General features: G+C 41.4%; 1 protein-coding gene and 1 long non-coding RNA gene across 5 annotated transcripts in view; one reads left to right on the top strand and one right to left on the bottom strand.

Annotated features, from left to right (window-relative positions):
- LOC133388664 (uncharacterized) overlaps positions 1 to 27,275 on the top strand; it is a 54,053-nt gene that overhangs the window by 2,875 nt on the left and 23,903 nt on the right. For both annotated transcript variants that reach the window (XR_009763875.1, XR_009763876.1), the window contains 2 exons: positions 3,738 to 3,859; positions 4,266 to 4,408. This is a non-coding gene — a long non-coding RNA (uncharacterized LOC133388664). The remainder of the gene's footprint in view (positions 1 to 3,737; positions 3,860 to 4,265; positions 4,409 to 27,275) is intronic.
- Positions 112 to 27,275, bottom strand: part of LOC133388661 (broad substrate specificity ATP-binding cassette transporter ABCG2-like) — a 54,620-nt gene continuing 27,456 nt past the window's right edge. Inside the window, exons 7-16 of one of the 3 annotated variants that reach the window (XM_061634675.1) lie at positions 27,090 to 27,241; positions 14,626 to 14,754; positions 14,213 to 14,478; positions 13,413 to 13,495; positions 12,783 to 12,872; positions 10,963 to 11,087; positions 9,425 to 9,579; positions 9,093 to 9,182; positions 7,570 to 7,682; positions 112 to 4,430 (exon numbers count right to left, since the gene is read on the bottom strand). In XM_061634675.1, coding sequence (XP_061490659.1) covers positions 4,280 to 4,430; positions 7,570 to 7,682; positions 9,093 to 9,182; positions 9,425 to 9,579; positions 10,963 to 11,087; positions 12,783 to 12,872; positions 13,413 to 13,495; positions 14,213 to 14,478; positions 14,626 to 14,754; positions 27,090 to 27,241 — 1,354 coding nt within the window. In that variant the 3' untranslated portion in view covers positions 112 to 4,279. The remainder of the gene's footprint in view (positions 4,431 to 7,569; positions 7,683 to 9,092; positions 9,183 to 9,424; positions 9,580 to 10,962; positions 11,088 to 12,782; positions 12,873 to 13,412; positions 13,496 to 14,212; positions 14,479 to 14,625; positions 14,755 to 27,089; positions 27,242 to 27,275) is intronic. The other 2 variants (XM_061634674.1, XM_061634676.1) reach the window with 2 other exon arrangements.

Raw genomic sequence — 27,275 nt, 5'->3', positions numbered from 1 at the left:
GTGTTAAAGAAGATTGTCTGTCTGTTAGGACAAGGTCAGACCCTCACAGGGCCCCTCCTTTTGCCTCACCAGTAAATAAGCAGATGTATTATGTTCAGCAGCCTTTATTCTTTCAGGCAATATATTTTTAAAACTTTGAAACAATTAATACACAGAAATTACATATTATAAAACAATAGATGATTTCCCCATTATTGAAACATGAAAGCATAATGAACAGATATTTACAATGGCAACACAATTATGGATGTCGGTTTAATGGATATACTTTTTAACGGTCCACTGATCACAAAAAAACCCTTAATCTTTATTTCACTAAAGTCTCAAAGCTTGGATCTAAATCCAGTGTTAGCGAAATGTGGGTTTAAAGACATAGGCTGTGATCCAACTCTTTGTATGCAGCTAGTCATATATAACAATTGATGGTCTCAGATAAAGGCATTTATCCCCAGCCAGCCAGTTCAGTGGAGCTTGGAGAGGTTGAGGATGCGCACCCAGATGTACATCTGCATCCATTTCACCTGTGCACACAGAAAGCTACTTTTACGCACATCTCTTTCTTGGTGAGAGACACCTGATACTGATAGGCAAATAGTCTGTTTAGTCCTATAAAATCTAGCTGCTACCTGAGCTGTAACCAGCCTAGAGCTTCATACGTGGAAAGTTTCCCTAACACTGAGCTTAAATCCTCCCTACCTCACCGCTCTGTCAATGATCTTCTATGGCAATATCTGCTAGTGCGGTGCCAAATTTTTCTCCCACATTATTTTTTTCCCCATTAATATTTATTCAGATTTTCAAAGACAAAAAACAAAACAAAACAAAAACAATTATACAATAAAATAAAATGTTGACTTCCGATTTGTCGCAGATCAGTTATAGGTCTACAATGTATAACAGTCCTATCTCTAAAATTATATTATAAAATCACTTTCCTCCAGAAGTTATCTTAATTAATCATCAAATCTCAAAACATTACTTTATTCTTTCTACAAAAAGTCAAAGAGAGGTTTCAATTCCTTGAGAGATATATCTTTCAACTTTTCTCCAAATAGACATGTCGCTTAATCCATCTGATTCAAATCTGTTAGGCCCAATAATTTCAATAGCCATTCTTCCATTATCTATATTAATTCCATTTTCCATCTTCAATAATCCTGTTAAATCCAGTAATTTCAGTAGCCATTCTTCTATTATCAGTATCCCATAATAATCTTGTTGTCATAGCCATAATCCAAATAAACATATCGATTAATCCATCTCGTCAAATCTTTACACATTATTTTTACACATTATTTTTGACTGTTCTCCATGAATTAATGAGGGGGAAAATGCATGAAAAAATTTTCAAAGGAGAGAGAAAATTACGATAAAATTCTCATGGGTGAGGGGTGGGGATTTTAATCACATTTATCTGACTTATGAGGTGGCTGAAGAATTTTTGTTAGTATATTTTCTTTTATTCTACAAATCATCTCACCTGTGGCCTGCACTCTGCAGCTTCCCATACTTCGATTAAAGCCCTGTGATATGAGGTAACTCCTCCCATGGTACTTTTTCTGATCGGGCAACACAGGCAGCCAAGGAGGCTAGAGAGTGCTGAGAAAGTGTTTAACTGGAAAAAAAACCATACACACCCTACCCTAAAGATGCCATCCAATACATGTCTACTCAAAAGTAAGCTAAATTGGATTCAGTGGGACTTACTCCCAGGTATGTGTGCATTGGATTGCAGTCTTAGCCATCTCACAGCAAGGTATGCTAAAAAACCCACAGAAAGTCTCAAGAAATTCTCAGATGCCTTGAGAATGAAGCAGAAGAACAAAAGCCTCTTTTGCAGAAGAAAACTTTTGAGAAACTGAAGAACAGATTTCAGCACAGCACAAGTAACTGCATAGTTTGCATTTGTGAAAGGTGGCTGTACAGTGATGTCACATAAAAGTTAGGAATATACTACATGAAGTTAAATATGATCCTCAAGTTTGTGGCTGCAGACTTTCTTTAGTACTAAGGATGAATTGTTGCATGTTTCCTAACATTCCCCAGATGGCTGCTAATCATCTCACATGATGGTGGGTAGGGTGGAGATAAGGATACCCTTAGGGAATTGTGCAGCTTTAGAATGCATTGTTTTACCCTGGCTTTTGGTTTAAGCCATAATCTATATTAAGGTAATCTATCTATGAGCGCCTTAATTAGAACAACATGTAAATCTCCCTTCCTAGATAATGTTGTGCCTGGGGCTGGCTTTTATACACGTTTTTCTCACTGGGATACAGGCAAGGTTGTCGTAAGTTGTCTTCCATTGGCAGCTAGCAAAAGCTCTGCCCACTGAATTCCACACTGCAGTTTCTGTCAAGGAGAAGACCTTTGATTTGTAACTTAGGAGCACCTGTTTTATGTTTTGGCTCTTCTATAAAAAAGTAAGCTATAAATTAACTACCTGCCTATAATGTCATCTGGGGCACATACTAAGTTAGATAATCTTTTGTTTTCTGTTTGTTTTACTGCAACTATTTGTCTTCTGTACATTTTAAATAATAAAACCTAATGTTTTGGTTAAGTAAACTTGTATATTAACCACATTAATGATCTGGGAGAATTCTCCTGGGCTTATCTCCTCCCCACGTCAATGCCTTTGTCTTTAGGGACATAGGAAGCTGCTTTATATTGAGTCTGACCATTGATTTATGTAGCTCAGGATTGCTGGTGCTGACTGGCAGTGGCTCTCCAGGATTTCAGACAGGAGTCTTTCTCTAGCCTGTCTGGAGATGTCAGGGATTGAACATGGGCTATTTGCATGCAAGCATCTGCTCTATCACTGAGCTACAGCCCCTCCTCTGGCACTAGTGGCCAGTGTGGTTGAGTGGAGCCTCCCTTCTAACACAGGTATCACTACAGCTCACCTGAACAGGGTTGGGGTGGAGTTGCATGAACACAGCAGGGCAGTTAATCCAGGAAAGCTATACCAATGCTGGTGTCAGGAGGACAGCTCCAAAACTCTACCACATCGGCCACTATTATCCTTTGGCAAACTTTCTTAGAAAGAGCAGAATAATTCTTAGAAGACGTTTGGTCGTTAGAGATTGGCAGCAGCCAAAGATATAACATATAACCCAGGTCTGTTTCAACTGAAGCTAATAGGAATTCCTATTGCTGTACTGAAGTATAGTGTGTATTAGGGTGATCTGTCCCAACAGGAAAGGTGGAGTAACACATCTAATCCAGTCTACCGGCAACCCTCTGGGGTGCTGGGGTAAAAACTCCCTGAAGGATCCCAGGGAACATCACAAATGAGTACAACTTGTAATCAGGGATGGGAAATAATTTATCCCCCAATTGATAAAAGTAAGCATATTGCCACACATTTTCTTCCAAAATGTCAAATTATGCAGGGATCAGTAGTTCTTGTAGACCCGCAACGAATAGAATTGAACAGAAGCAGATTCCTTATACTCTTCTATACATAGAAATTAGGGCTCAGCAATTGGAAGTGTTGAGTCAAATGTGGCTCCCCTGAGAGGTGCCCCCTGCCAACCTAGAAGCAAAACAGGTATAGATAAAGTGGCATCTGTGCAACATAACTAGCTAGCAGACCACTTTAGGGCATTGGAAATGAGTTGCAGGGAATAAAAAAAGGAAAACTTCAAAAAGTACTGAAGAGAAGTATGGTTTATTTGTAAAAGCACTCCAAGTGACAGTTATTATGCCTAACCACTTATCTAACCACTTTTCAGCGGCAACAATACCTATTTATCACCTGAATTACGTCCTTTTTCATCTTTTGGGAGGACACCTGCCACAGTGCTTCTGATCAAGAGTGGTTACACTTGAAACACACTAGAACTGCCAAACTGAGGTACTTTTGATTTATGAAAGCAAACTTTTTCTTTAGCACCTTTTGACGTTCACCTTCCCCGCCATTTTCTTCAGACTGAACTGTTGCCCCACTACTCTGACTTCATTTTCAAAGTGGTCCACATCCCCAAGAAAAACTAGCTGCTGACGAACTTCAGATCTAAATAAATTTCCTGAGAAACATCCAAAACTGACTTCAAAACCAATCTAAAAATGTATATATAAGAACTTCATATAATAACAAGTTTGTGAAATCAAATAAAATATTTTGCCAAAAATGTAGATTAAACATCAGCAATGTAAGAAATATGGGTGGTACGGTCCTCCAAATTTAATTGAGAAAATGACTTGTGTCTGTTGGATCTGGGAAGGCTAAATGTCTAATTTCTATGTCATCTGTTCTACAGCTACGTGGGGAATGTTAGGTGAATTTCTTCATAAACCGGAGTTTGGTGTATGCTATCAGGAGGAAGATGATTGTCATGCAGAGAAGGGCCACAATGTTCTCCCACATCGCCCAGTCAGTAGGCTGTATTCCCTGGCTGCAGAGGTATGTTTCACCATAGCATGTGCTGAAAGAATAATACACAAATTCAGCATGTTATTCATTAAATGGCTAAATGTTTTATGGGTACAAATACAACCTTTTCACTAGTCCCAAACAAAGAAAATGCTTGCTGATCCAAGACCATCATGTTTTCATTGTGAAAATACACAGCCCCCCCCCTTATTTCTAAAGAGGCCAACTCTAGCTGCATTTACATTCTTTAATGTCTGTTTTACTGCATATTTCCCTACCCTTTTATGTACATCCCACAATATGAGTGCCTGTTTCCCCTTCTGCAGCTAGTTTGGGGGAAATCAGCTTGGGGAGAAGGCTTAGACCCATTTTCCTTGGCACTGAACCACATTGTTCTACACACGGACACAGACATCGGCTTCTGTTAGTAAAATACAAATGTGTCCTGTTTAAATGGTCCTGCAGTCCAACTGAAACAAATTAGTCATGACTAGCTTAAGTCCCAATGCTTTCCTTGAAACATAGGCTTAAATTGGATTAGTTACATTGTGGATCAGCTAAAGAAGGAGGATCCTTATTTAGCCAAAGTGGCACCACACACAAGGAGGTGACTTTGCAGTACCACAAAATTTGCACAAGTACAAAAAGGCTTTGGAGGGGGAAAAAAGGAATTGGGCAGAGAATCCCAGAACAGCCTAGTGAGTGTGCATGGAATCCTAACTGGCTGTTGGAAGGCTCAAATCCGGGGTGGGTGGGTGAAATGGAGTAGTCATGGTTGGCAGGCTGGATGTCCTGCCTGAAGTCAGGGGATTCAGACTCAGCTGTGGCTTTTTCTCTTTTTATTAAAGTAATCGATACAGCCAAAGCAGTCCGCCTCAATAACCTAACTACTCTTTCTAGGAACTCAGCTCTGCTCTAGCAAAGCATGACATTGTGACTCTTAAGACATTGACTCAGCAACTGGGTCCCCCCCCCAGTCCCCTTAAGTAGGCTGGGATTGTGCACATAAGTGAAGACTCCGCCTCAGCTCAGTCTGTTGAACTTCCTACCTCAAGCACCTCCGAGCGTGGGGCTAAGGTGGTTTGATCTCAACTTCCCCCTCCGACACAGGGGCGCTGCTAACTGTCAGTTCAGGCATGGGAAGCTGGGCAGCGCTCGGCTTGGAAACGTCTGATGTGCAAGGTTGAATCTCTGGTGGTGGTGTGTCCAGTTGGACAGTGTCAGACGGGCCAGGTGGAGCTTCAACAGGGGGGTCAGGAGCAGAGGGGGCTGAACTGTCAGCTGTGAATCCACCCTGCTGTCTGCCCCCTCCCCGGGTTCCCAGTTTAAGTCCTCATCCTCTGTTTCACCCTAGTCTATCTGCCCCTTCCCTGCATGGCTCACGACACTGGAATCTGAACAGAAACACTCCTCACAGCAACATATTGCACGTGCTTGATTACATAGTTCAAAGTCCAAGATGACAGCAATCATTTCGTAATTTATTTTTCATTAGATAGTCCCTAGGGTAGTTTTAGAATATTGGGCGGTCTACCTTACATTCTCTGTGCAATATACAGACAAAATCCAACATTTGCTGAAGTGTGTTGAGAAACAATCCTTAGTAGTAGCAATATTGTTTCAGGTGGAATCTCTCATGTGTAGTGAAGAAGTGCAAAGCCAGTTTATTGAAGATTATGCATCTTCTGCCAAAAGGCACATCCAAAGTAGTGCCTAAGATCACTTATGACTACAGGCATGAGTGATGAGATATTACAGGACACACTACACATACGCAGTTGGCATTCATTTAGCTGGTGTGATTGACTTAATAATAGGTAAACCTAATAGATAGCATGTAACATGTCCAAGGAAGTTTATCAAATCTATCACCAAGGCAAAGTACAGACCTTCTTGTGGTATGGCTTCATAGTGAATTATATCTGAAGGCCAAGGAAGGTCAAGTATTCCAGCTTTATTTCCAGTAATAATGGGAGCACCATGAAACACAAACTAAGACGTCTTCCACCATTATTCCAAAGTCCAAGGCTGTCAGTCTTCTCCTTGCAGCCTTGTAAGGGAGAAGGGAAGGGCAGAGCCCATGATCTCAAGGCTCATGCAGGCTTGCTGGTTGTTTCCCCATGTAGTGGGAACTCATGGGTTCTTGTGTTGGACCAAGTCCTTAACATTGTAATCAATTAATCTAACTGATTAGTAAAAATGCAGTTGTCTAAAACGTGACCCCAATTAACTATGCCCCCCATTTTGCCTTATAGGGAGGCATTTCAGTTGATTTTTCAAGGAGGAATGCTGGTGTATGTGTGCATGAGGGAGAGACTCACCATTATAGTTGGAGCTTCTCCCAGCAGGCAGGAGCCACCCCTTCTAATTCCCCAAGCCCCCTGGAACAGTGCTACGTGATGATCCAATATCACTTTGATGGGGGCTTCTGGGGGGGAATTTAAGGTTCTTTCTCCGAAACCCCTGTCAGATCACCGTGTCCTCAACATGTAGCACTGCTCCAGAGAGTTTTTGACAAGAAGTTTTAAAAACAGCAGATGGCAAGCTCCAGCTTAAAAGGGGGCACACATGCACACCCATGGCTGTGTATGAACCACACCATATATTTAAAGCACATGACTTCCCCCCAAAAAGCCTGGGAACTGTAATTTAAGGGTCTGAGGAACCATAGCTCTGTGAGGGGTAAACTACAGTTCCCAGGATTTTTTGGGGAAAGGCACATGCTTTAAATCGGGTTGATAACTATGGTTTTTTCTCATATGCAAGTTTATGTGGGTTTAACCGATTAATCATATGAATTTTAATCAATTTACAACACAATTATATATGCCTACTCAAAAGTAAGTCCAATTGAACTCCATGGAGTTTACTCCCTGGTAAGTGGTATAGGATTGCAACATTGATTAACTAGTATTTCCTCATTTAAAGACAGTCTTTATTAATATCCTTTATTATTCATGAGTTTGATTTCTGATTTGTTTATATGGGACCTTAATGAGATAGACTGTTCTTCCCTTACTGAAAAATTGCTAGTTTTCAATAGTTTTCCAAGATATATAATGATATGTGTGTGCTATGATTTAGGAAAAATGTATCTTACTGAGCAGCCCCAAACTTAAGAGGTTAGAAATTCCTCTGTAAAAAAGAATGCTATGTTTTCCACCCATCCACCCCCTGCCTGGGATACTTACATTTGTTCAAACTGAGAAGAATGTTGGGGACAACTATGCACTGATGGAGATTCTGTGGTGTTCGGCATATTGTCACAGAAATACAGGTCTCTAAACTCATTGACTTCAAGGGCCTGTGTAAGAAGCCAGAAGCCAAAACACAGCAGCAGTACCAAAAAAGAATCTCAATATCAGCTTGCCATATTGATGGAATATTGGCAGATTTTAATGAATCTATAGTCAATCTGTACAACTTTGTCAACCACACATGTATCCAAGCAGAGTTTTACTACTACCCAGCTTAAACGTATTTAGTTTATTTATTGTTCAGGTTGTTTAATTAGAAATAGATTTACATATGATTTAATCATTTAATTTACTAATTTAATTTACTAATTAGAAATAGTAAAATTAGAAAATTTACTAATTTAATTTATTTAGATTTAATTTACTAATTAGAAATAGATTTACACACTTATTCTGTGAAAAAACAACTTTTAACCAAGGTCCACAACACCCATGATTCTCTTTTGAAAATATGAGATAGTTGCTTTCATAGTAGTACCTTTTCAACAGCTGTTCATATTTAAGCACATCTGGTGTGTAGCAGCTACCAAAAGGAGCAATTCCTTGTGTCCTCTCCAGTGCCTTTCTCCAGTGTTCAGTATGGCAAAATACATCATGTGACATCACCAAAAGAGATTCACAAATGTGGGGAAATGCAAAAATTGTATACCACACATTCAACCGTAGCAGATGTTACATGGGGTGGGGATGGGGGAGAAATTAAATTCAGTTCACATTTAAAGCTGAATCTATCAAATTTTCCCTTTCCAAAACAATATGAGAACCTTCAGAATTTGCACTTATCTGAATTTTGTGATACAGTTCTTCAACCAACCAATATTTACAAAAATGCATGAGAAATGTGCATAAAATTATTATATTATGAAAAATATGTACATTAGTTAAAACTGCTTACAAAAATGTGTTTTTTAGAAGAAATTTGCACTAAAATGCTGAAGAATTTTTATGAGGGTTCTTTTTTAAAAAAAATCCCAAATTGCTGCAGAAAGGTGGAGAACTGAATTTAAGATTGAAAAAATGAGAAACTGAGAGAACCAAAATTTGGAGATCTTTCCATCCTTACACAGCAGCAGCCAACATGGTATCCTCCAGATGTTGTTGTACTACAACTCCCATAATCCCTGACCATTGCCCATGCTGGCTGGGACTGTTGTGAGATGTAGTCCAACAAACATCTGGAGGGAACCTCATTGACTTTGCATTACATGGAAGAAAGGAACAAAAGAGTTGGAGCTGATGCTTTCAGCACTGGCCATGTAACATCGATATTGTGTCGCTCCAATTTAAGAAAAAACAAAGTAAAACACTGATCAGTGGCAGTGTAAGACTCTTTCTGCTGGATCTTGGAAGCTGAGCTTAATTTTTAAGGTCTTACCAACAAATCATATGTTCAGATGGAGACAGAAAGAAGACAAAGCGTCATTGAAAGTGAAAATACATAACTGTAGCATACTCACCGTGAGGCCATATCTGGGAATACTGAAGTACTTCAGCCAGTTCAGCCAACTCATCACAGAGGGAAGATTCACCAATAAGCCAGAAAATATCTGGAATTTGGAGAGACAGAAATTATGTGAATAAGTTCATGGTTTAAAGAACTGCAGTCAGGCAACTACCCATCACAACATCTTTACTTACTCAGCAAAAATTCCTGTTATCTCAGGAACTGTGGTAGGATGTCAAGAAGTTAGAATTCATGACTGAACATTCCAAATTTGAAATTATAGAAAAATATGACTGTTGTTATAGTAGAGCTGATAGCTGTCCTGCACAATCACACAAGACTTACCAGCATGAAGACAAAGCAAATAGTGATAAGTAGGTTGGCAATGGCCACTACATCCATTCCTGCTGAAATAGCAAGGGCCATTGAGGTGGCTGTGTAGGACAATAGCATCAATGTCAGCATAAAGAAGAAGAACCGGCCTGCTACAGCCTGGAAGCCTGAAAACATCGAGATGATAGATCCAATGAATGATCAAATCATGAAACTGAAGATTGGAAAGTAGTATGCAGCAGTACAAATAAGTAAAACTAAATTAAAAGGAAAAAGAACCCTAAGAGGGCATCCCTTGAAATAGGCTAGTAAGCACTGAGTATACTCAGAAGCCACAAAATGTTGTATGTCAGTCGGAAAATAAGAACTGGGAACTTATTGAATGAATTGCATGCAGGAGGAGGGCATAGCTTCCTGGCTGGAGCCCTAAAGAAACTGGAGCACTCCTTTTAGAAGGTATGAATACATTAGGAACACAGGAATCTGCCTTATACTGACTCAAGCCATTTGTGAATTAAGAAAAAAATGACATTTAAAAAACAAAACAAAACCACACCAAATCGCATGACAGTTTGAGTCTACAGATGGGGGGAAAGTTCTGAAGAAAGCAGAAGTCAGGCAGATGGTGTGAGTTTACTGATAATCCTATATTCTAATTTCAGTTCCTTGAGCGCTGTTGCTTATGTAGACAAATAGCAGACTTGGTTTGCATAAGTACAAAAAAATCTTGAGGAGGACCCCAAGGAGGACTGAGCATGCTCAGTGCCTATGGAATGCTGAGCGATGAGAGAAAAGAAACCTGCAAACTGGGAGGGAGAATAGAACAGAATGACTAGAAAAGGAGGGAAGAGGAAGACATAAAGAGATATTAAAAAGGGTGGAGAGAACCATCTCATTGTATGGTAATTTCCAGGGTCATGGAGAAATGCAGTCTTTTAATATAGCTGGGACTGGGCATTTGTGTGTCCACCCACCTCCCGCAAAATAATAAAAAGGTAGCACCAAAGAGTAGAGTTCCTCTAGTGTGAACTATTTAAGAAATAACTACTAACACAAATTTCAAAGCAAATGCAGTTCATTTTTCCACACCGCATGTGGAATGGGCTGTGGCTGGGGGAGAGTGGCTTTTAACATACCTGCCCTGTGGTTCACATCAAATATTGCACATTGGGCTTCAAGTGGTTACAACAACCCTGCAGTGTTTTCCAGAGGTATTAGCCCACTATTGCTGGTTGGGCTCAAAGTGAGAGAGTATTTTACAGCAACCATGTAATATCTATTACTTTTATGCCCACAATGCAGGTTGGGGTGATAACTTTGCAGTATAGTTCACTGATATATTCCTACTGAAGGTTGGAGGGCTATGCAGAGAGAGTGTAGCTTACAACAACCCTGCATTGTAGCCTGTTTTTAATATTGCATGACAAGGGTGAGGCTGCATAGAGATCTTGTCCTCTGTTGAAGTCACGCTACATATATGGAGGGTCCACCAAAGAAGGATAATGTAGATTTATTTATTAGTATGACAGTGTATAAAAGTGTAGATTTACCAATCATCCAGTAGCTTATACATGAAAATATAATTGCAGGCAGGGTCCTCATGGGTAGCAGGTCTCCAATCATCAAAGCAAGGAAATATGCAGAGACTCGGTAATAACCGCTAGTATACTGGTGGCTGTGAGGACAGGATGGAACATGGCTTACTGGAATGGTACATATATATTAAGAGACATTTAAGAAATTACTAATTAGAAATAAATAAAAAGGGAATAATTTATTCTATCTGACTCCAGGATTTACATCTGCCACTGATGCTCTGTCTTGCTTAATGAAATAAATCTTCAGCTCTGTTCTAACAAATAAATGATTCTCTCATCTTCAGTTGGAGTTATAATCCTTCTAATATGATTTTTAAAATGTGCATGCTTAAATACATGAGGATCAGAATTGGTTCACATCTCTTTCCTGCCTTGGAGCTCAAGGGGGCATACATAGTGTTCCCAAGCAATCTCCCCCGTTGGCCATCCTTAGATCTGCTTAGCTTCAGTAAGGCTGCTGCATCATGTACTCCAATCCTCCAGCGTGTCTTCAAATTTCAGTATGGTGTTGAAATACTGCCCAGAGCTAGTGAAATTCCATCTTCATGAGCTATTGGGATTTTCTTCAAGAAGTCAAGGATCAATGATCACATCACGTTTTACCAGACTTGGCTTGACTCTTTGACAGATTTCCATTCTTTATCAGGGTCAATGATCATGTGGAGGGTTCTACTGGCATTCACAAACTGCAGGGGCACTGAGTCCCAAAAAAGTTAGCCACCCCTCTGCTTGCTTGCCCCTTTTATTTCTTCGTGTTTACAAGGGCAATAGGATTTGTCACAGTTTAGCCAGGTTGAATGAATTTCCCTTTCATGCAAGTCCTTGTTCCTGCATGATATGAAGTGGGGACTTTAATTACTGGCTTCCTTTGCCCCCCCTTTCTTTCTTTATTACTGTAAGAGTGCTATTTGCTGTTGCCCTTCCTCATGGGAACTGGACCTGATATCAAGGGACAATTAAGAGGCTATATGAAATTACCCCCCCTCCCCACCAGCCAACTGTGCTTAACAAGAAGTAACAAAAAGGGCAGAAGCACAACCAGAAAGCTTCTAGTTAATGCCGCAGGATACTTTTACTGAATGGGACTGACTTCATTGTAAAAATTATAAAAGAATCTTAAGCCATGGAGGCAGACATTTCCAAATAGAATATTAAATGCCATCTGAAGCCATTTTAATTCCACTTCAGATGTTTCTGGGAAAGCAGCAGCAACACTAAAGGGCCCTGTTTTGTAAGCAACCATTAATTAATATTATTAGGAGTGTTCTTTGCACTCTCATCAGATCCTGCCTCACCAGTAGAAACACTCTCTTCAAGAATAAGCATGCTAGACTATGGTCAAGCTCTCACTGATGTGGTCAACCTGTGTTTGACCTTTAGCACTTCAGAGCAGTACGCAAATGATTAAATTAGCCTCTATAAATAAAAATCCCTCCAAATAAAGCATTAGGTGTCAGAGAAAGGATTCTAGCCTAGCTGTCTGCCTGAAATGCTAGTTTTCTAGTGTGCAGTTATTTTGTATGAAGGATGATTCAGTTCAGTAACATGATCCCACACACACACCTGCACTCCAAAATGGTACGGCCCTTCACAGTTTTACAACCTCAGCAAAAACTAGGTCTAAGGTTTTGTATTTCCCCCATGTCATCCTAAGCACCAGAAATAAAGCAGGAACTTATTTCAAGGAAATGGGATGTCATCAGTTCACCCAAAGACTAATTCATTTGCCTCTCCCTCCTTCCCTATTTCCTTTGAGGAGGTTTCATACTTACACAAACAGTTTCTTATCCCTGATAAACAGCTCAATGGCTGACACGCTGGAGAAGCACTGGTTTGTGCTTACAAAAAACAAAGATCCAACTCTGAAAGAATTACCAAAATTAAGTCAACTGCCTTCATTAACTACTTTGAACACTTTCTATAGGATCATCACTGAATCTGTATACGGTAGGAATGCATACTGTGTTTGTTTCAACAAAATATAATAAAGGGAAAATATAGTAACATGGAATATGAGGAAATAAAGCCTTACAAAACATATTTTATATTCTTGGCCCCAGCTCCCCAAAACATTGTGCTTACAATAATTAATGCAAATACTTGTGTTCATACTCCTTTCTAAAACTAGGATTGTTTGCAGTTTTTGAAGGGTTTTTTTCTGCAAAGGGCAGTGAAGGAAGAGGAGAGTTAGACAGGCAAGGGGCAGGTGCATGTGTTAGAGGATTGCAACTAGATTGCTCTCTCTCTGTGGGAACAAGTGAATGGTAGTGAGGGACCCTACTGATGACAGGATCACTGAGAGCATGTTGCCTGAGCCCCCACCTCACCCTGAACCCAGTACTGATGGGAGCACAGCATTTAATATTAAGCAAAATAAACTTCAAAAAGGCATCAGGAATTACCGGTTTTGAATGCCGCTTTGATCAAGCTTCACAGCAAAGAAAATGGCTCCCACAATAAGTGCTAGGACAATCGTCACAAGGATCTGTAGCATGTGAAAAGAATAAGAGATACAGTAAATTAATGCCACACATGCCTATTGATACACCTATGTAATAACGAAAAGGCGTCCGCCTGTTCCTTTGAGTCTCAAACAATTCAAAACAAGTAAAGCACAGCTTTAGTTCTATTGATGAAAGAACACACAAGATTTCAAGTTAAACAGAATTTATTGTGCAAATATCACACGTATCAATTCTCTATAGATAAATAACAACAAAATTATAAAGCATCCTCTCTTGGCATTTCCAGATAACGTACAGTATCTATTGAGCATGCAACCTGATTTGTTTGGAGGGAGATTGGATTATGTTGACTATTTAATGAGCATTCATTCTGATTTGTTTCTGAGGAGATTAAAGGATGTTGAGTTAAAAGTCCAATATTTTTGGGAAGCAGGTTTGCTGAGCAAGATCTCCCAACCAGCTATAATTGCACAACCTGAATTCTCTGGTAAGTGATTGAATCCCACCCAAAATTAGTGACAACCTGGAAGTGCTCTCAATTAACACCATCCAGCTGGGTCAGAGTATTTCTAAGGACAATTCAGTGCCCTTGAAGCCAACTGATCCCAATGAAGGTAACTAGTTTATGGATTGTAGATTAGGCCCTCCAATCCTAAACATCCCACTATGTTTGGATTATGGATGTAGCAGATATTTTCATTTGAGAGTCAACATTAGCATATCATTCTTTTTCTTACTTGTGCCACAGAAGCTTGTGGATTTCGGATAAGGTTTTTGAAGGAGCGCTGAGACACCCAGTAGAGCTGAGTGAAGAAGCCATTTGCATATGTCACTTGATTCATAGGCCTTGGTCTTTTCTGTGAGATCCCCGGAACATTTTCTATTTTCTTTAACTCGTCCATCATGTCCTGGCACTGGGTGGAGCTAATGTATTTCTCATGCAGCAAGTCCACCAGTGTCTTCTCCATCCTTTCCTCCTCCATGTTATTCTCATTGTTGGTCTCTGAAACAGAAGCACCCAAAGAGGGATCCCCCAATTTTTCAGGGCTATATAAAAGAATGCTTTTTCAAAAACAACAGTAGATCCCCACTAGTAATCAGGAAATCATCATCTATCAGCACTTGAGCACAGATGATGTCATCTTCTTACCCATGTGAATCTGGACTTCAGTTCTCTTAGGGTTTTGACCACATTTGTTTGCAGCCACAGCAGTGGAGTCACCATTGATTACATCAAGAAAGAAGTCAGCTGGGTTGTTGTAAGGCTCACACTCATACCCTTTCAAGAGAGAGAGAAAAATACTATTTTAAGCTTCATAACTAGCTCCAATAGTTAATTTTCTTTTAAAAAAATGTCATTACCTGTTAACGGCTGCTCCTGCCCAGTTTTTCTTACAGCCAAAATTAAATATTTACATTTCAGTGACAAAATCTGAACTCTAGCACAACAAAATGACATAACACAAGAAGAGGCTGCTGGACCATGTACTCCAGCATCCTGTTCTCACAATGGCCAGCCAGAAGCCCATGGGAAGCCCATAAACAGGACCTGAGTGCAAGAGCACTCTCCCCTCCTGTGACTACCAGCAACTAGTTTTCAGAAGCGTACTGCCTCTAACTGTAATAGCAGAGCACAGCCATCACGGCCAGTACCATTGATAGCCTTATCCTCCATGAATGTGTCTAATCGTCTTTTAAAGCCATCCAAGTTGGTGGCCATCACTGCCTCCTGTGGGAGTGAAATCCATAGTTTAACTGTGTGCTGCATGAAGAAGCACTTTCTGAATCTTCCAACATTCATCTTCATTGAATGTCCACAGGTTCTTGTGTTATGAGAGAGGGAGAAAAACGTTTCTATATCTACTTTTTCCATGCCATGCATAATTTTATAAACTTCTGTCATGTCGCCTCTGAGTCACCGTTTCTCTAAACTAAAAAGACTCAAATGCTGCAACCTTTCCTCATAGGGGAGTCGCTCCATCCACCTTGATCATTCTGGTTACCCTTATCTGAACCTTTTCCAACTCTACAATATCCTTTTCGAGGTGAGGCGACCAGAACTGTACACAGTATTCCAAATATGGCATTATGATATCAGCAGTTTTATTTTCAATACCTTTCCTAATGATCGGAATATGCCTTTTTCACAGCTGCCACACATTAGGCCGACATCGTCATTGAGCTATCCCCTATGACCCAAGGTCTCGTTCCTGGTGAGTCACCACCAGTTTAGAACCCGTGAGTGTATATGTGCAATTAAGATTTTTTTGCTCCAATATGCATAACTTTACACTTGTTTACATTGAATTTCATTTGTCATTTTTCCGCCCATTCACTCAGTTTGGAGAGGTCCTTTTGGAGCTTTTTGCAATCCCTTTTTTTTTACAACCCTGAACAATTTAGTATCATCAGGAAACTTTGCTACTTCACTGCTCACCCCTAACTCTAGATCATTTATGGACAAGTTAAAAAGCACCAGTCCCAATACCGATCCTTGAGGGACTCCACTTTCTACAGACCTCCATTGGGAGAACCGTCCATTTATTCCTACTCTCTGCTTTCTGCTTCTTAACCAGTTCCTGTTCCATAAGAGGACCTTGTGATGTTCCTATATATTAGTGTATATATGGTAAGTGCTGGTTGTTTAGAGTATACATGGTAAGTAGTGAAAGAGGAGGGGGAGTGAATGGGCAATAGAATGCTTGATGATTGGCTGAATGTTTAAAATGGCTGACAGTATAAATGAAAGGATGACAGGTAAATCTGGGTGAATGTGAGGTGGTGAATTGTGGAATCTGGGGGGAGAAGAGAAAGAGTGGATTGCTTGGTGGGGTTTAGAGAGTTGTTTACCAGGAGGGAGGTGGAGTTCGGATTAGTATTGAGTAAAACCATATGCTTATGTGCCTTAAGAAGAAATCTTGTTAATCTTGTTAGCTTTGTTATCTGTAATAAATACTTAATTTGGTTTACCAAAGGCCTGATCCTTGGCTGGGGTTTCACAGACCAGAAGGGAGGGTAAGGTAATGACCAAGGCTGAAGGGGAACTGTAACAAATGGTGGCAGCGGTGAAGAGAATAACAATACCAGTATTCAGAGTTTCTGGGAATACTAGTATTGGGACGTTACTGGTGGTTGCCTAGCAGGGGGATCTGTTGAGATCTGTGCTAGAGCGGGGAGAGAAATCATAAGAGAGTGCGGTCCGGACTGGTGGAGTCCCTGGTGGTGCCTAGAGACAGGCAGTAACCACGAGCAGGTAGGAACCTGACAGAGAGAGCCAGGGAAGGACACCTCACATGTGGTGGCAGAGGTGGGATACGAACAACAGAGAATCCAGATACAGTGGTGTGGCAAACAGAAATAACAAAACAAGATTACTTGTGAGAGTGACTGGCAAAGAGTGTGTGGCAAAGAGTGAGTGAACTCAAACACCATGGCTGAATACATAAAAATGAAAAGAGAGGAGCTGGTGGAGAAGTGCATAACATTCAATTTACCTCATGAGGGTAAAGGGGTAGATGAATTGAGGGTAGCACTTATAGGATTTGCAACTGCCCAGCAAAAACAACCTGTCAGAGAAGAGACCCCAGAAGGATATTTAAGCAATCCCGCTTATATAGAGTACTTGAGAGAGAAGTTGAGGATGGAAGGTGCAGAGAAGGAAAAACAGAGAGAGTTGGAAGCTGAGAGATTGAGGATGGAGGCTGAGGAAAAAGACAAGCAGAGAGAGTTGGAAGCTGAGAGATTGAGGATGGAGGCTGAGGAAAAAGATAAACAGCGGGAGTTGGAAGTTGAGAGATTGAGGATGGAAGGTGCAGAGAAGGAAAAACAGAGGGAGTTGGAAATTGAGAGAATGAGATTGGGGTTTGAGGAGAGGGAGAAGCAACGAGCATTGGATGCTGAATTACAAGTAGAAAAGTTAAAATTTGATAGAGAGAAATTTCACTCTGAGGAGACAAGGAAAGAGAGAGATGGAGCAAAAATAAAAATTACTCCAAAGGACTTTGCTGTCTATGAGCCTGGTCAAGATCCTCAAATTTACCTCAGTACCTTTGAAAAAGCAGCTCAGTTGTGGGGGCTACCTGAAGATAAATACATGCAGTATTTATCAAACCTGATTAAAGGGGAATTGGCTGAGGTATACCAATATTTCCCCTCAGACGAGCCCGTCACCTATGCTGAATTCAAAGAAGCAGTGTTTAAAAGATTCAGACTGGGGCCTGATTATTTTAGAAAGCTTTTCAGAAATTGCCAGATACAGACAGGGAGGTCTTTTGTGGAACGGGGAGCAAAGTTGATGGATGTATTTGGAAAGTGGATGAGTAGTGCCAAAGCTCAGTCAGTGGAAGAGGTGAAAAGCCTCATGATACTGGATCAATTATACCATCAGTTACCACCAGAAATAAGGCTCCTGGTCAAAGACCGTTCCCCTACATCTGTGCAGGAGGCCGCAGAGATGGCGGATCACTTCGCCTCCAATAGAACTGGCTGGGTGGGGAAAACATCAAGAGAGTTTAAACCCAGACCATATAGTGCTGGCAGAAGGGATGTGGTACCACAGCGAGTGAGTCCTCCATTAAAATCTGAAGGGCACAGGACACCCCAGAGTGGATCTGTGTACCCTAAAAGTGAGGAGAAATTATGCTACAAATGTGGTAGACCGGGGCACCTACGTTTTCAATGTGAGGTTGCCAACCCCATTAGTAATCCTGCTCAGACAAGGGCAGTGAAAACAGAGCCCAAGGCTTTAGAAGCAGCGAAAAAGGTTCAGTTTTGCCAGATAAACTGGACAGAAGTAACAGACCTGGATTCAAGTCTGAGAGAGGAAGTGAGAGTACAAGGGGCAAATTATTGGGCATTGCTTGATACTGGTGCCGCTCAGACATTACTGAGGCCAGATTTAATAAAATCTGAAGAAATATTACCTCAGGAAACTGTGACTATCCAAGGAGTGAGGGGTCAACCAGAGAGTTTGCCTGTGGCCCTAGTGAAAATGGAATGGAGAGGCCGAAAGGGCCAATATAAAGTTGGTATTGTTGGGGTTAAATTGAAATCCCCAGTGCTTGTAAAACTATAGTTCACTTGTCCTATCTAAACCAGCTTGGGCTTTATGGGAAATAGAACCAAAGTGGCCTTTATTTGACTTTTGATATAAAATGTTGGTTTATTTCCTGGTGACCTGACCCTTACCTACATTCCAGTGGCTCGCATAATAAAAGCCGGTTTAAGCTGGAAACTTCCCTACTATGCATTTCTGTATCTCATGTATGCTTGTGGCCTTGCTTATTGCTGCTAATGTGCCTTACATAGAAATGTCAAATGCTGTTCCATTGCCCCTCATATCCTTGAGTTGTACTACTCCCTTTTGATATGTAAGTAAGAATGATGCCATGTCTGTGTTTGGTTTAGGGGGCGCCCGGTTGCAACTGGGCCTCCTCTTCTCATCTGCCTTTGTCTGTTCCTGCATAGTGCTTATCTCAAGGACATGCGAAATATGAGGACAAAGAGTCTAAGAGATAGTCTTGATGTTTCCACTTTGTCCTTCCCCCTGTACCCCTTTACCTCCTTACATATGCCCTAAAGCTATGGCAGTTAGCAATTGTTTCTTTTATATTTTATGACGTGAACCCAATATTGTAAACTTCGGGGTAAGCCTATATAAACCCTTGACCACCAATAAACGAGGTTCCCATGCTCGCCTGCTTCGGCTTGTAAGTATTGGGTCCCCTTTGCAAAGGCTTTGTTTCGTGTTATTTGATCTCTGATAGTGGGTTCATTTGCACTCAGCTCCGCACTCTTCCCGGGTGTAATAAGCGAGTTGGGGAGACAGGGTGGCTTGCGTGTTGGGTTTGGACCTAACAGTATTAATGCCCAGCAACAAGAACCAGTAATACTGGGAAGGGATGTAATGGGCGCCCAAGGAAAGATCTATGTAGTGACCAGACAGCAAATTGGCAGAGAAAAAGAAGCCATATTAAGGGGGGCTGAAACAAACAGGGTGGAATCTGTTAACCAGCCTCAGGTCACCATAGCAACCACTAGCAGGCCTGCTGAAGAAGACAAACTGTATCAAGTGGTCTCTGGGGAAGAAGCAGATCAATTCAGGGAAGAGCTGCATAAAGATATAAGTCTGAAGCAGATAAAGGAACAAGCGCTGACCCAACAGATTCCTTTCACTGACAAACTGAGGAATCAAGTTATGTGTGAGAATGGGATTTTATATAGACTGTGGATGCCTGCTGAAAGAAAGGATGAATGTGAACCAGTGAAGCAATTGATAGTACCTAGCAAATACAGAACCAGATTGCTAGAGGTAGCCCACGATGTCCCATGTGCAGGACATCTGGGAATAAAAAAGACCAAGAGGAGATTGGCTGCACATTATTATTGGCCAAATATCTCCAAGGATGTAAAACAACATTGTCTATCTTGTGGAATATGCCAAAAGGTGGGAAAGAGTGGAGTAAAGACCAAGGCACCCTTAAAGCCCCTTCCTATAATTGGACAACCCTTTTATAGAGTGGGAATAGATTTGGTGGGCCCTTTTTCCAAACCCACAAGGCATGGCAAGAAATATCTATTGGTGGTGGTGGATTTTGCCACCAGGTACCCAGATGCAGAAGCACTGAGATCTGTAGAAGCCCCTGTAGTGGCAGAGGCTTTATTAAAAATCTTTATGAGGCTGGGTTTCCCTCATGAAGTGCTGACAGATCAAGGCAGTGTATTCATGGGAGAAGTGATGCAATGTATGTGGAAATGTTGTGGTCTAAAACATCTAAAGACCACTACTTACCATCCCGCCACTAATGGGCTAACTGAGAGATTCAATGGAGTTTTGAAGGGCATGATAAGAAGCTATGTTCAAGATCACCCACAAGACTGGGATGAACGGTTGGGATGCTTCTTATTTGCATACAGAGAAGTCCCTCAAGAGTCAACAGGCTTCTCACCCTTTGAACTCATGTTCACTAGAAAAGTGAGGGGACCTTTGGAACTGCTAAAAAATTCATGGGAAGGAACTCTGGGAGAGTACAAAACTTCTGTAGTAGATTTTGTATTGGAATTCCGCAATAAATTAACATCAATGATGGAAGTAGTGAAAGAGAATTTGAGTCATGCACAGGAGAAGCAAAGTTACTGGTATGACAGAACAGCCAGAGAACGTGTGTATGATGTGGGAGATATGGTTATGGCGTTCATACCCAGGAAACATGACAAATTACAGGCTAACTGGGAAGGACCATATACCATCAGAGAAAGGCTTGACACAGTGACATATGTAATCACCACAGACCAATTAAACAAAAGCAAAGTGGTTCATGTAAATATGTTGAAGCCTTACCATACCAGGGATGCACAGGTGTTGCAAGTTACCTTATTCCCTGAGGGAAGTGGGCCTGAACTTCCAGATTTGGTACAGGAAAGCAAAGACAAAGGAGGGGTAGATCAAGTGGAATGGTCAGAGGAGGTAGAGGAGGAAGTAAAGGAAGAGATTCTGAGAGTTTTGAAAACCTATAGGAATCTCTTTAGCAACAAACCTGGCCGAACCAGTATAGTTATACATTCCATTGATACTGGAGATCATGCCCCAATCAGATCTGTTCCGTACCGTGCGAATGGGAAAGTTTTGAATGAGATCAAAAAGGAGGTGGAAGATATGCTGGAATTAGGAGTGATCAGGGAATCCATCAGTCCCTGGGCCTCAAGTATTGTCCTGGTTCCGAAAAAAGATGGAACGACAAGGTTTTGCATTGATTATCGGCTAATCAATAAAATTACTGTCCCAGATGTGTATCCTATGCCTAGGGTAGACGCAATGTTAGAGTTATTGGGGGCAGCAACCATTATCTCTACACTAGATCTCTGTAAAGGATTTTGGCAAGTGGAACTAGATGAGCAATCCAGAGCCAAAACTGCCTTCAGTACACCAGATGGGTTATTTGAGTTTGTGACCTTACCCATGGGACTAAGGAACTCACCAAGTTCATTTCAGAGGCTAATCAATACTGTGTTGCGAGGCATGTCAGATTTTGCAGTGGCCTATATCGATGACGTGGCCATTTTTAGCAAGTCGGTGCCTGAGCATGTCCAACACCTGACAACAGTATTGGAGGCCTTAAGAAAAGCAGGCCTCACAATAAAAGCTAAGAAATGCCAGTTTGGACTAAAGGAAGTAATCTATTTAGGACATAAGGTGGGGAGTGGGAAAATCACCCCCTTATGGAGCAAGGTGGAGGCAATACAAGCGTGGCCGATCCCCTTAACCAAAAAACAAGTAAGGGCATTTCTGGGTGTGGCTGGATTTTATAGGAAGTTTGTGAGAAATTTTGGGGAAATAGCAACCCCCTTGCATGAATTGACCAAGAAGAAGTGTTCTGAGCGTGTGGTATGGACGGATGAATGTCAGAAGGCTTTTGATCTGCTGAAGCAAGCCTTGTGCCAAGGACCCATATTAATAGCACCAGACTATGAGCAACCATTCATCGTGGCTACAGATGCGTCGGACCTCGCGCTGGGAGTCGTCTTGCTACAGGAGAGAGAAGGCACTAGACATCCAGTGGCGTACCTGAGTCGCAAGCTGACGCCGAGGGAGAAAAACTATTCGTCGGTCCAGAAGGAGTGCCTAGCGGTCGTGTGGGGACTGAACAAGTTGCGCCCATACGTGTGGGGACGAAGATTCACAGTGACTACGGATCATCGGGCCTTGTTATGGTTGCATACTATGAAAAACCATAACACTATGCTGCAGAGGTGGTCCTGGGCCCTACAGGACTATCAAGTGGACTTCCAGTTCATCAAAGGCAAGGACAATGTACTGGCCGATGGACTTTCCAGGCAAGTGGCTGGGACTGCAGTGACGTGACCAGACAGAGGAACAAAGAAAGACATTTTCCCCATACAGACTTTTATTTGTTAACGCGACGTATAAATCCTGGAACAGGAATAATACTCTGCCGTTGTTTAAGGGGGGGGAAATGTGATGTTCCTATATATTAGTGTATATATGGTAAGTGCTGGTTGTTTAGAGTATACATGGTAAGTAGTGAAAGAGGAGGGGGAGTGAATGGGCAATAGAATGCTTGATGATTGGCTGAATGTTTAAAATGGCTGACAGTATAAATGAAAGGATGACAGGTAAATCTGGGTGAATGTGAGGTGGTGAATTGTGGAATCTGGGGGGAGAAGAGAAAGAGTGGATTGCTTGGTGGGGTTTAGAGAGTTGTTTACCAGGAGGGAGGTGGAGTTCGGATTAGTATTGAGTAAAACCATATGCTTATGTGCCTTAAGAAGAAATCTTGTTAATCTTGTTAGCTTTGTTATCTGTAATAAATACTTAATTTGGTTTACCAAAGGCCTGATCCTTGGCTGGGGTTTCACAGACCAGAAGGGAGGGTAAGGTAATGACCAAGGCTGAAGGGAAACTGTAACAAATGGTGGCAGCGGTGAAGAGAATAACAATACCAGTATTCAGAGTCTCTGGGAATACTAGTATTGGGACGTGACTGGTGGTTGCCTAGCAGGGGGATCTGTTGAGATCTGTGCTAGAGCGGATAGGTAAACCATAAGAGAGTGCGGTCCGGACTGGTGGAGTCCCTGGTGGTGCCTAGAGACAGGCAGTAACCACGAGCAGGTAGGAACCTGACAGGGAGAGCCAGGGAAGGACGCCTCACAGACCTCTCCTCTTATTCCATGACTGCTAAGCTTACTCAGGAGTCTTTGTCGAGTTACCTTGTCAAACGCTTTTTGAAAGTCTAGGTAGGCTATGTCCATTGGATCAGCTCTATCTATCTGCTTGTTGACACTCTCAAAGAATTCTAATAGGTTAGTGAGACTTTTCCTTGCAGAAGCCATGTTGGCTCTGCTTCAACAGAAGTTCTTCTATATGCTTGGTTCATTTGTCTTTAATAATATTCTGTCAGTTTTTAGCTAAACATTTTAAATCGCCCTCAGACAATTTTTCAACTTTTTTCACTCAGAGCTAAAGAAGCAATTCCCAAACTCTTGTCTTGGACCTGTGTTCTGAGAACCCAACTTTTTTTATTTAAAAACAGGTTAGGCAGTGACTTCACTCAAAAGTACAATGTTAGGCTAGATATCTGTGCAGACTATTGAAGCAGGTGCCTCCTCCTCCTCCATTTATTTCATTGTTCACCTCATGATCTGATAACCATATCATCAGAACAGGCACTCTCACATTGTCAAGCCCACCTAATAAATGAACAATATCTTCTTGAGAATGCTTACTTTTGACTCCAGAGTAGAAGGCAAGGGGAACTCATCCTGTACTTTTGATGCAAATCTATATGTTTGTATTATGTGTTTGTGGTTTAATATTTGTTTTATGGGGCAGCTGGGACAAATACAGAACAGCACTGCAGCACCCCTATTCAAGGGGAGGTTCAGAGATACTAACGGATTTTTTAAAAACATCAAGGAGACCCAGTCATGAATATTCCAAAGTCAGATCTATTCTGGCCCAAAATAACCACAGGCAGGTCTTGACACTCGTTGTTAGAGAGTCCTCCCAAGCTTCCCTTGGATTAACTTTGAAATTATCAAAGTGCCCCAGTCAGAAGAAAACAGCCAACTGTTATGTATTGTATCAAAAGTTTAATAAAAAGATAGAGAGGGAAAAAACAGCTATATTCTAAGTTAAAATCTCTTCCTCCCTTCCTTACTGGGTGCTACCAAACAGAAAGCGCCTAGTACTACCAATCATTGCTGTGACTCCTCTTGTAACTACAGGCAGAATTGCAGCTGACCCACCGTACTTAGGAAACACAGAACGCTGTTTTATACTGAATCGGACCATCTAGCTTAGTATTGTTGACCCTGATTAGCAGTAGCACTTCAGAGTTTCAGACAGGGTCTCGCCGAGTCCTACCTGCCAGGGATTGAACCTGGGGCCTTCTGCATGCTGACAAGATGCACTTTTTTTAGTGTGTGCATCTTGCTGTGTTCTGTCCACACAGTGGGCATAATATTGCCATATGTCTAGTGTTGCCCCCTTCCTTTTCCCCACCCCTTATTGGTTGCCACCCTTTCCCCAACATTTTGAAGCAATTGCTTCTTAGTGCTTTTTTTAGTACCCTGCGTGTGTTTTTAGTTTCTGAAGCAGCACAAGTGCAAAAAAGAAATTGTTTTTAAACAGAGGGCTCATCTACACAGTTGTTTACTGTTTGTTTGGTGCTACTCACATCTCATTTAATTTTTAATGGTTCACGCAACATTACTGGCAAACAGAAGCTATCACACCGTTGTCCCCCCTGTAAATCTGTACTAACCCAATCTGCTGATAATACAAAAAGGAGAGGGGAAAAAATCTCCACTTTGTTTTTCTAGTAGTGGCAGATGCTTTTAGGTGCATGTCAGTCACTCCCCTCTCCATGCCCATTATCTTCTCCTTCCTTCTTTCATTTTGTTTCCTGTGGGCTGACCAGCAACTTCCAGCTGCTCTCCTCCATTCTGTTGGTCTTTTTTTATGTTGCTGCAGATGATGCCTTTATTTCTTTTTTCCCTAACTTGTGCGCAAAAGCATAACACTGCTCAAACAAAGATTTGTATTTCAGCTGTATCCTACCAACTATAGGCAGGGAAAACACAGATATAGCACTTCCAGGTTTTTTTTAAAGGAACCTACTACAGCTGGTAGAACAGACTGAGTATCCTCAGTTACCAAGCAACCAGAGGAAGTAGAAATGTATAATTAGAGGGCGAGGTCACAACGAAACAGCAAGATGAATCCTTCCCAGAGGAATGTCTGCTTGTGTGAATGGGAAAAATGGATTGAAAGCTGCCATTGAATAGGAACTGCAGACAGTGGAAATGAATAGTGAAGGTAAAAGCAGTGTATTTGCTATGAAGAAATGCTCCCACACAGATGAGCCTAGAGTGTGTGCAGCGTCGGGCCAGATAATTGCAGCTAAAATTGTTTTCAAGTAAACATGGTCACAGATCAGGCTGTAATCCCATGGATTTCATTTGAAAATGCTTGCCTTGATCTCTAATCTAGTCATCTTCACAACTGTATCTATTCAGATAGCCCATGTTACTTCCAGACTATCATTATTATGCAGATAGGATTTAATTGCAGAATTAAAGTGGATTTGATGCTCTTGTGCAAGAAACCCACTTCCATCCCCCTGCCCAAATCTCCACCAGACTTTTGGTAAAGGGATAGGAAAATACACTGGAAAGTGTGGGATAACAATTGATTAATGCAACATCATATAACCTCCAGACAAACCAATCAGAATGAATGCTCAATAAAAAACAGATGTCATATAACCTTCCCACGAACTTTGTGCAAGCAAATCAGGATAAATGCTCAATAAACTGGTCATCAGCGTTATAACCCTCCTTGATTTTCCTTACTTGTTAGTTGCATGATTCTACCATAACACAATTGTAAAATTAAAAACAAAATTAAATGCCTGTAGCACAGGGCTAGACGAATGCAGCCTGACAGGATAACAACCAGAATTTAAACATCTGTGGTAAGAAAAAAGACTGAAGAAGCAGTGGGAAAACCTGGGAGGTTTGCAATTGGCTTATAATGTTGTCTGGAACCCTCCTAAAATTATGTGAAGGAGACATGGCAATTGCATGTTAAAGGTCTTGTCTGGGCTCTGGAAGTACCCACTGTCAGCCAAAGCAGCCAAGACCAGGCATGCCTCAGAAATCTCTGTGCAAAGGTCTCAGAGGCTAGCCTTGGCCTTTCTATAAGGATTGCAGTTTTTGCTCCATTAAGTTCTATGGAAGAAGATAGAAAGGAGCTGCAAAGCTAGATATGGAGGGTTGGGAAGAGGCTGTGTTGCTGCCCACCTCTGAATTTGATCCTACAACCCCTTTTTACCCTTGCCATAGTACCCAATACAGCAAAGCTATTCCATTAAGTTCAGGGGGAGGGAGGGAGAGAGACTGCAGGGTAAGATTATCAGTGCAAGGGTGAGAAGCTCAGCCTGCATGGATCCTCCATCCTGCATGGATCTGCTCGTAATCCCTTTCTGCCCTCCTCAGTAGGGCTTATAGGAGTGAAGCCACTCTGTTAGGAAATGTGGGGAGGGGGGAAGCAGAGGGCAGAGGCTGGAGGGAGGATTCCCACCCTGGGAATTTGCTCCGAGTGCCTTTCTACCCTCGCCCATTGGTTCTAATGACAGAGAATGGCATTCTGCACTGGCTTTGATCTATATCCAAGCTTTGATCTATAGCAGCGATTCTCAAACGGTGTGCCCAGGCACACTGGTGCGCCCTAAGAGGTGTCTAGGTGTGCCACAAATATTATGAAAGTATATTTTAAAAATGAGAAGAAACCTATTTGTATAGGGTAAGCAATAGTTTTCTATAGTTTATTTTTATTCATAGTTTAAAATATATTAATACATTTTTAATTTTGTACACAAAGTGCGCCAGAAAATTTTTATATGTTTTACAGTGCGCCGCAAACCAAAAAAGTCTGAGAACCACTGATCTATAGTCGAGTTTTGAAACTTCTTAAAGCTCACCTCTGGTTTTACATAGGCTTTAATGAGCGCCTTAAGTTTCTGAATCTGCCTCTGGTTAATTTTGCAGACATTCCTACATCTACAATCTCTTGTAATAAAAGAGCAAACTTACCAATAGACTGGAAATATCCCAATGCTTCCTTGGCTGGCCCATGATAGAGTACCTTCCCCAAGGCCAGCAAAGTCAAGCTATCAAAAAGCTTGAATATGGAATAACGAGGTTGATGGATTGAGAAAATTATAGTTCTGCCTCTCCTGGAGAGCCTAGGATGAAAAGTCATGGAAAGTCTTAAACCTT

This window comes from Rhineura floridana, chromosome 7, assembly GCF_030035675.1.
Source record: "Rhineura floridana isolate rRhiFlo1 chromosome 7, rRhiFlo1.hap2, whole genome shotgun sequence".
NCBI classification, from domain to species: Eukaryota; Metazoa; Chordata; class Lepidosauria; order Squamata; family Rhineuridae; genus Rhineura; species Rhineura floridana.
This window is presented reverse-complemented; position numbering and strand designations above follow the sequence as displayed.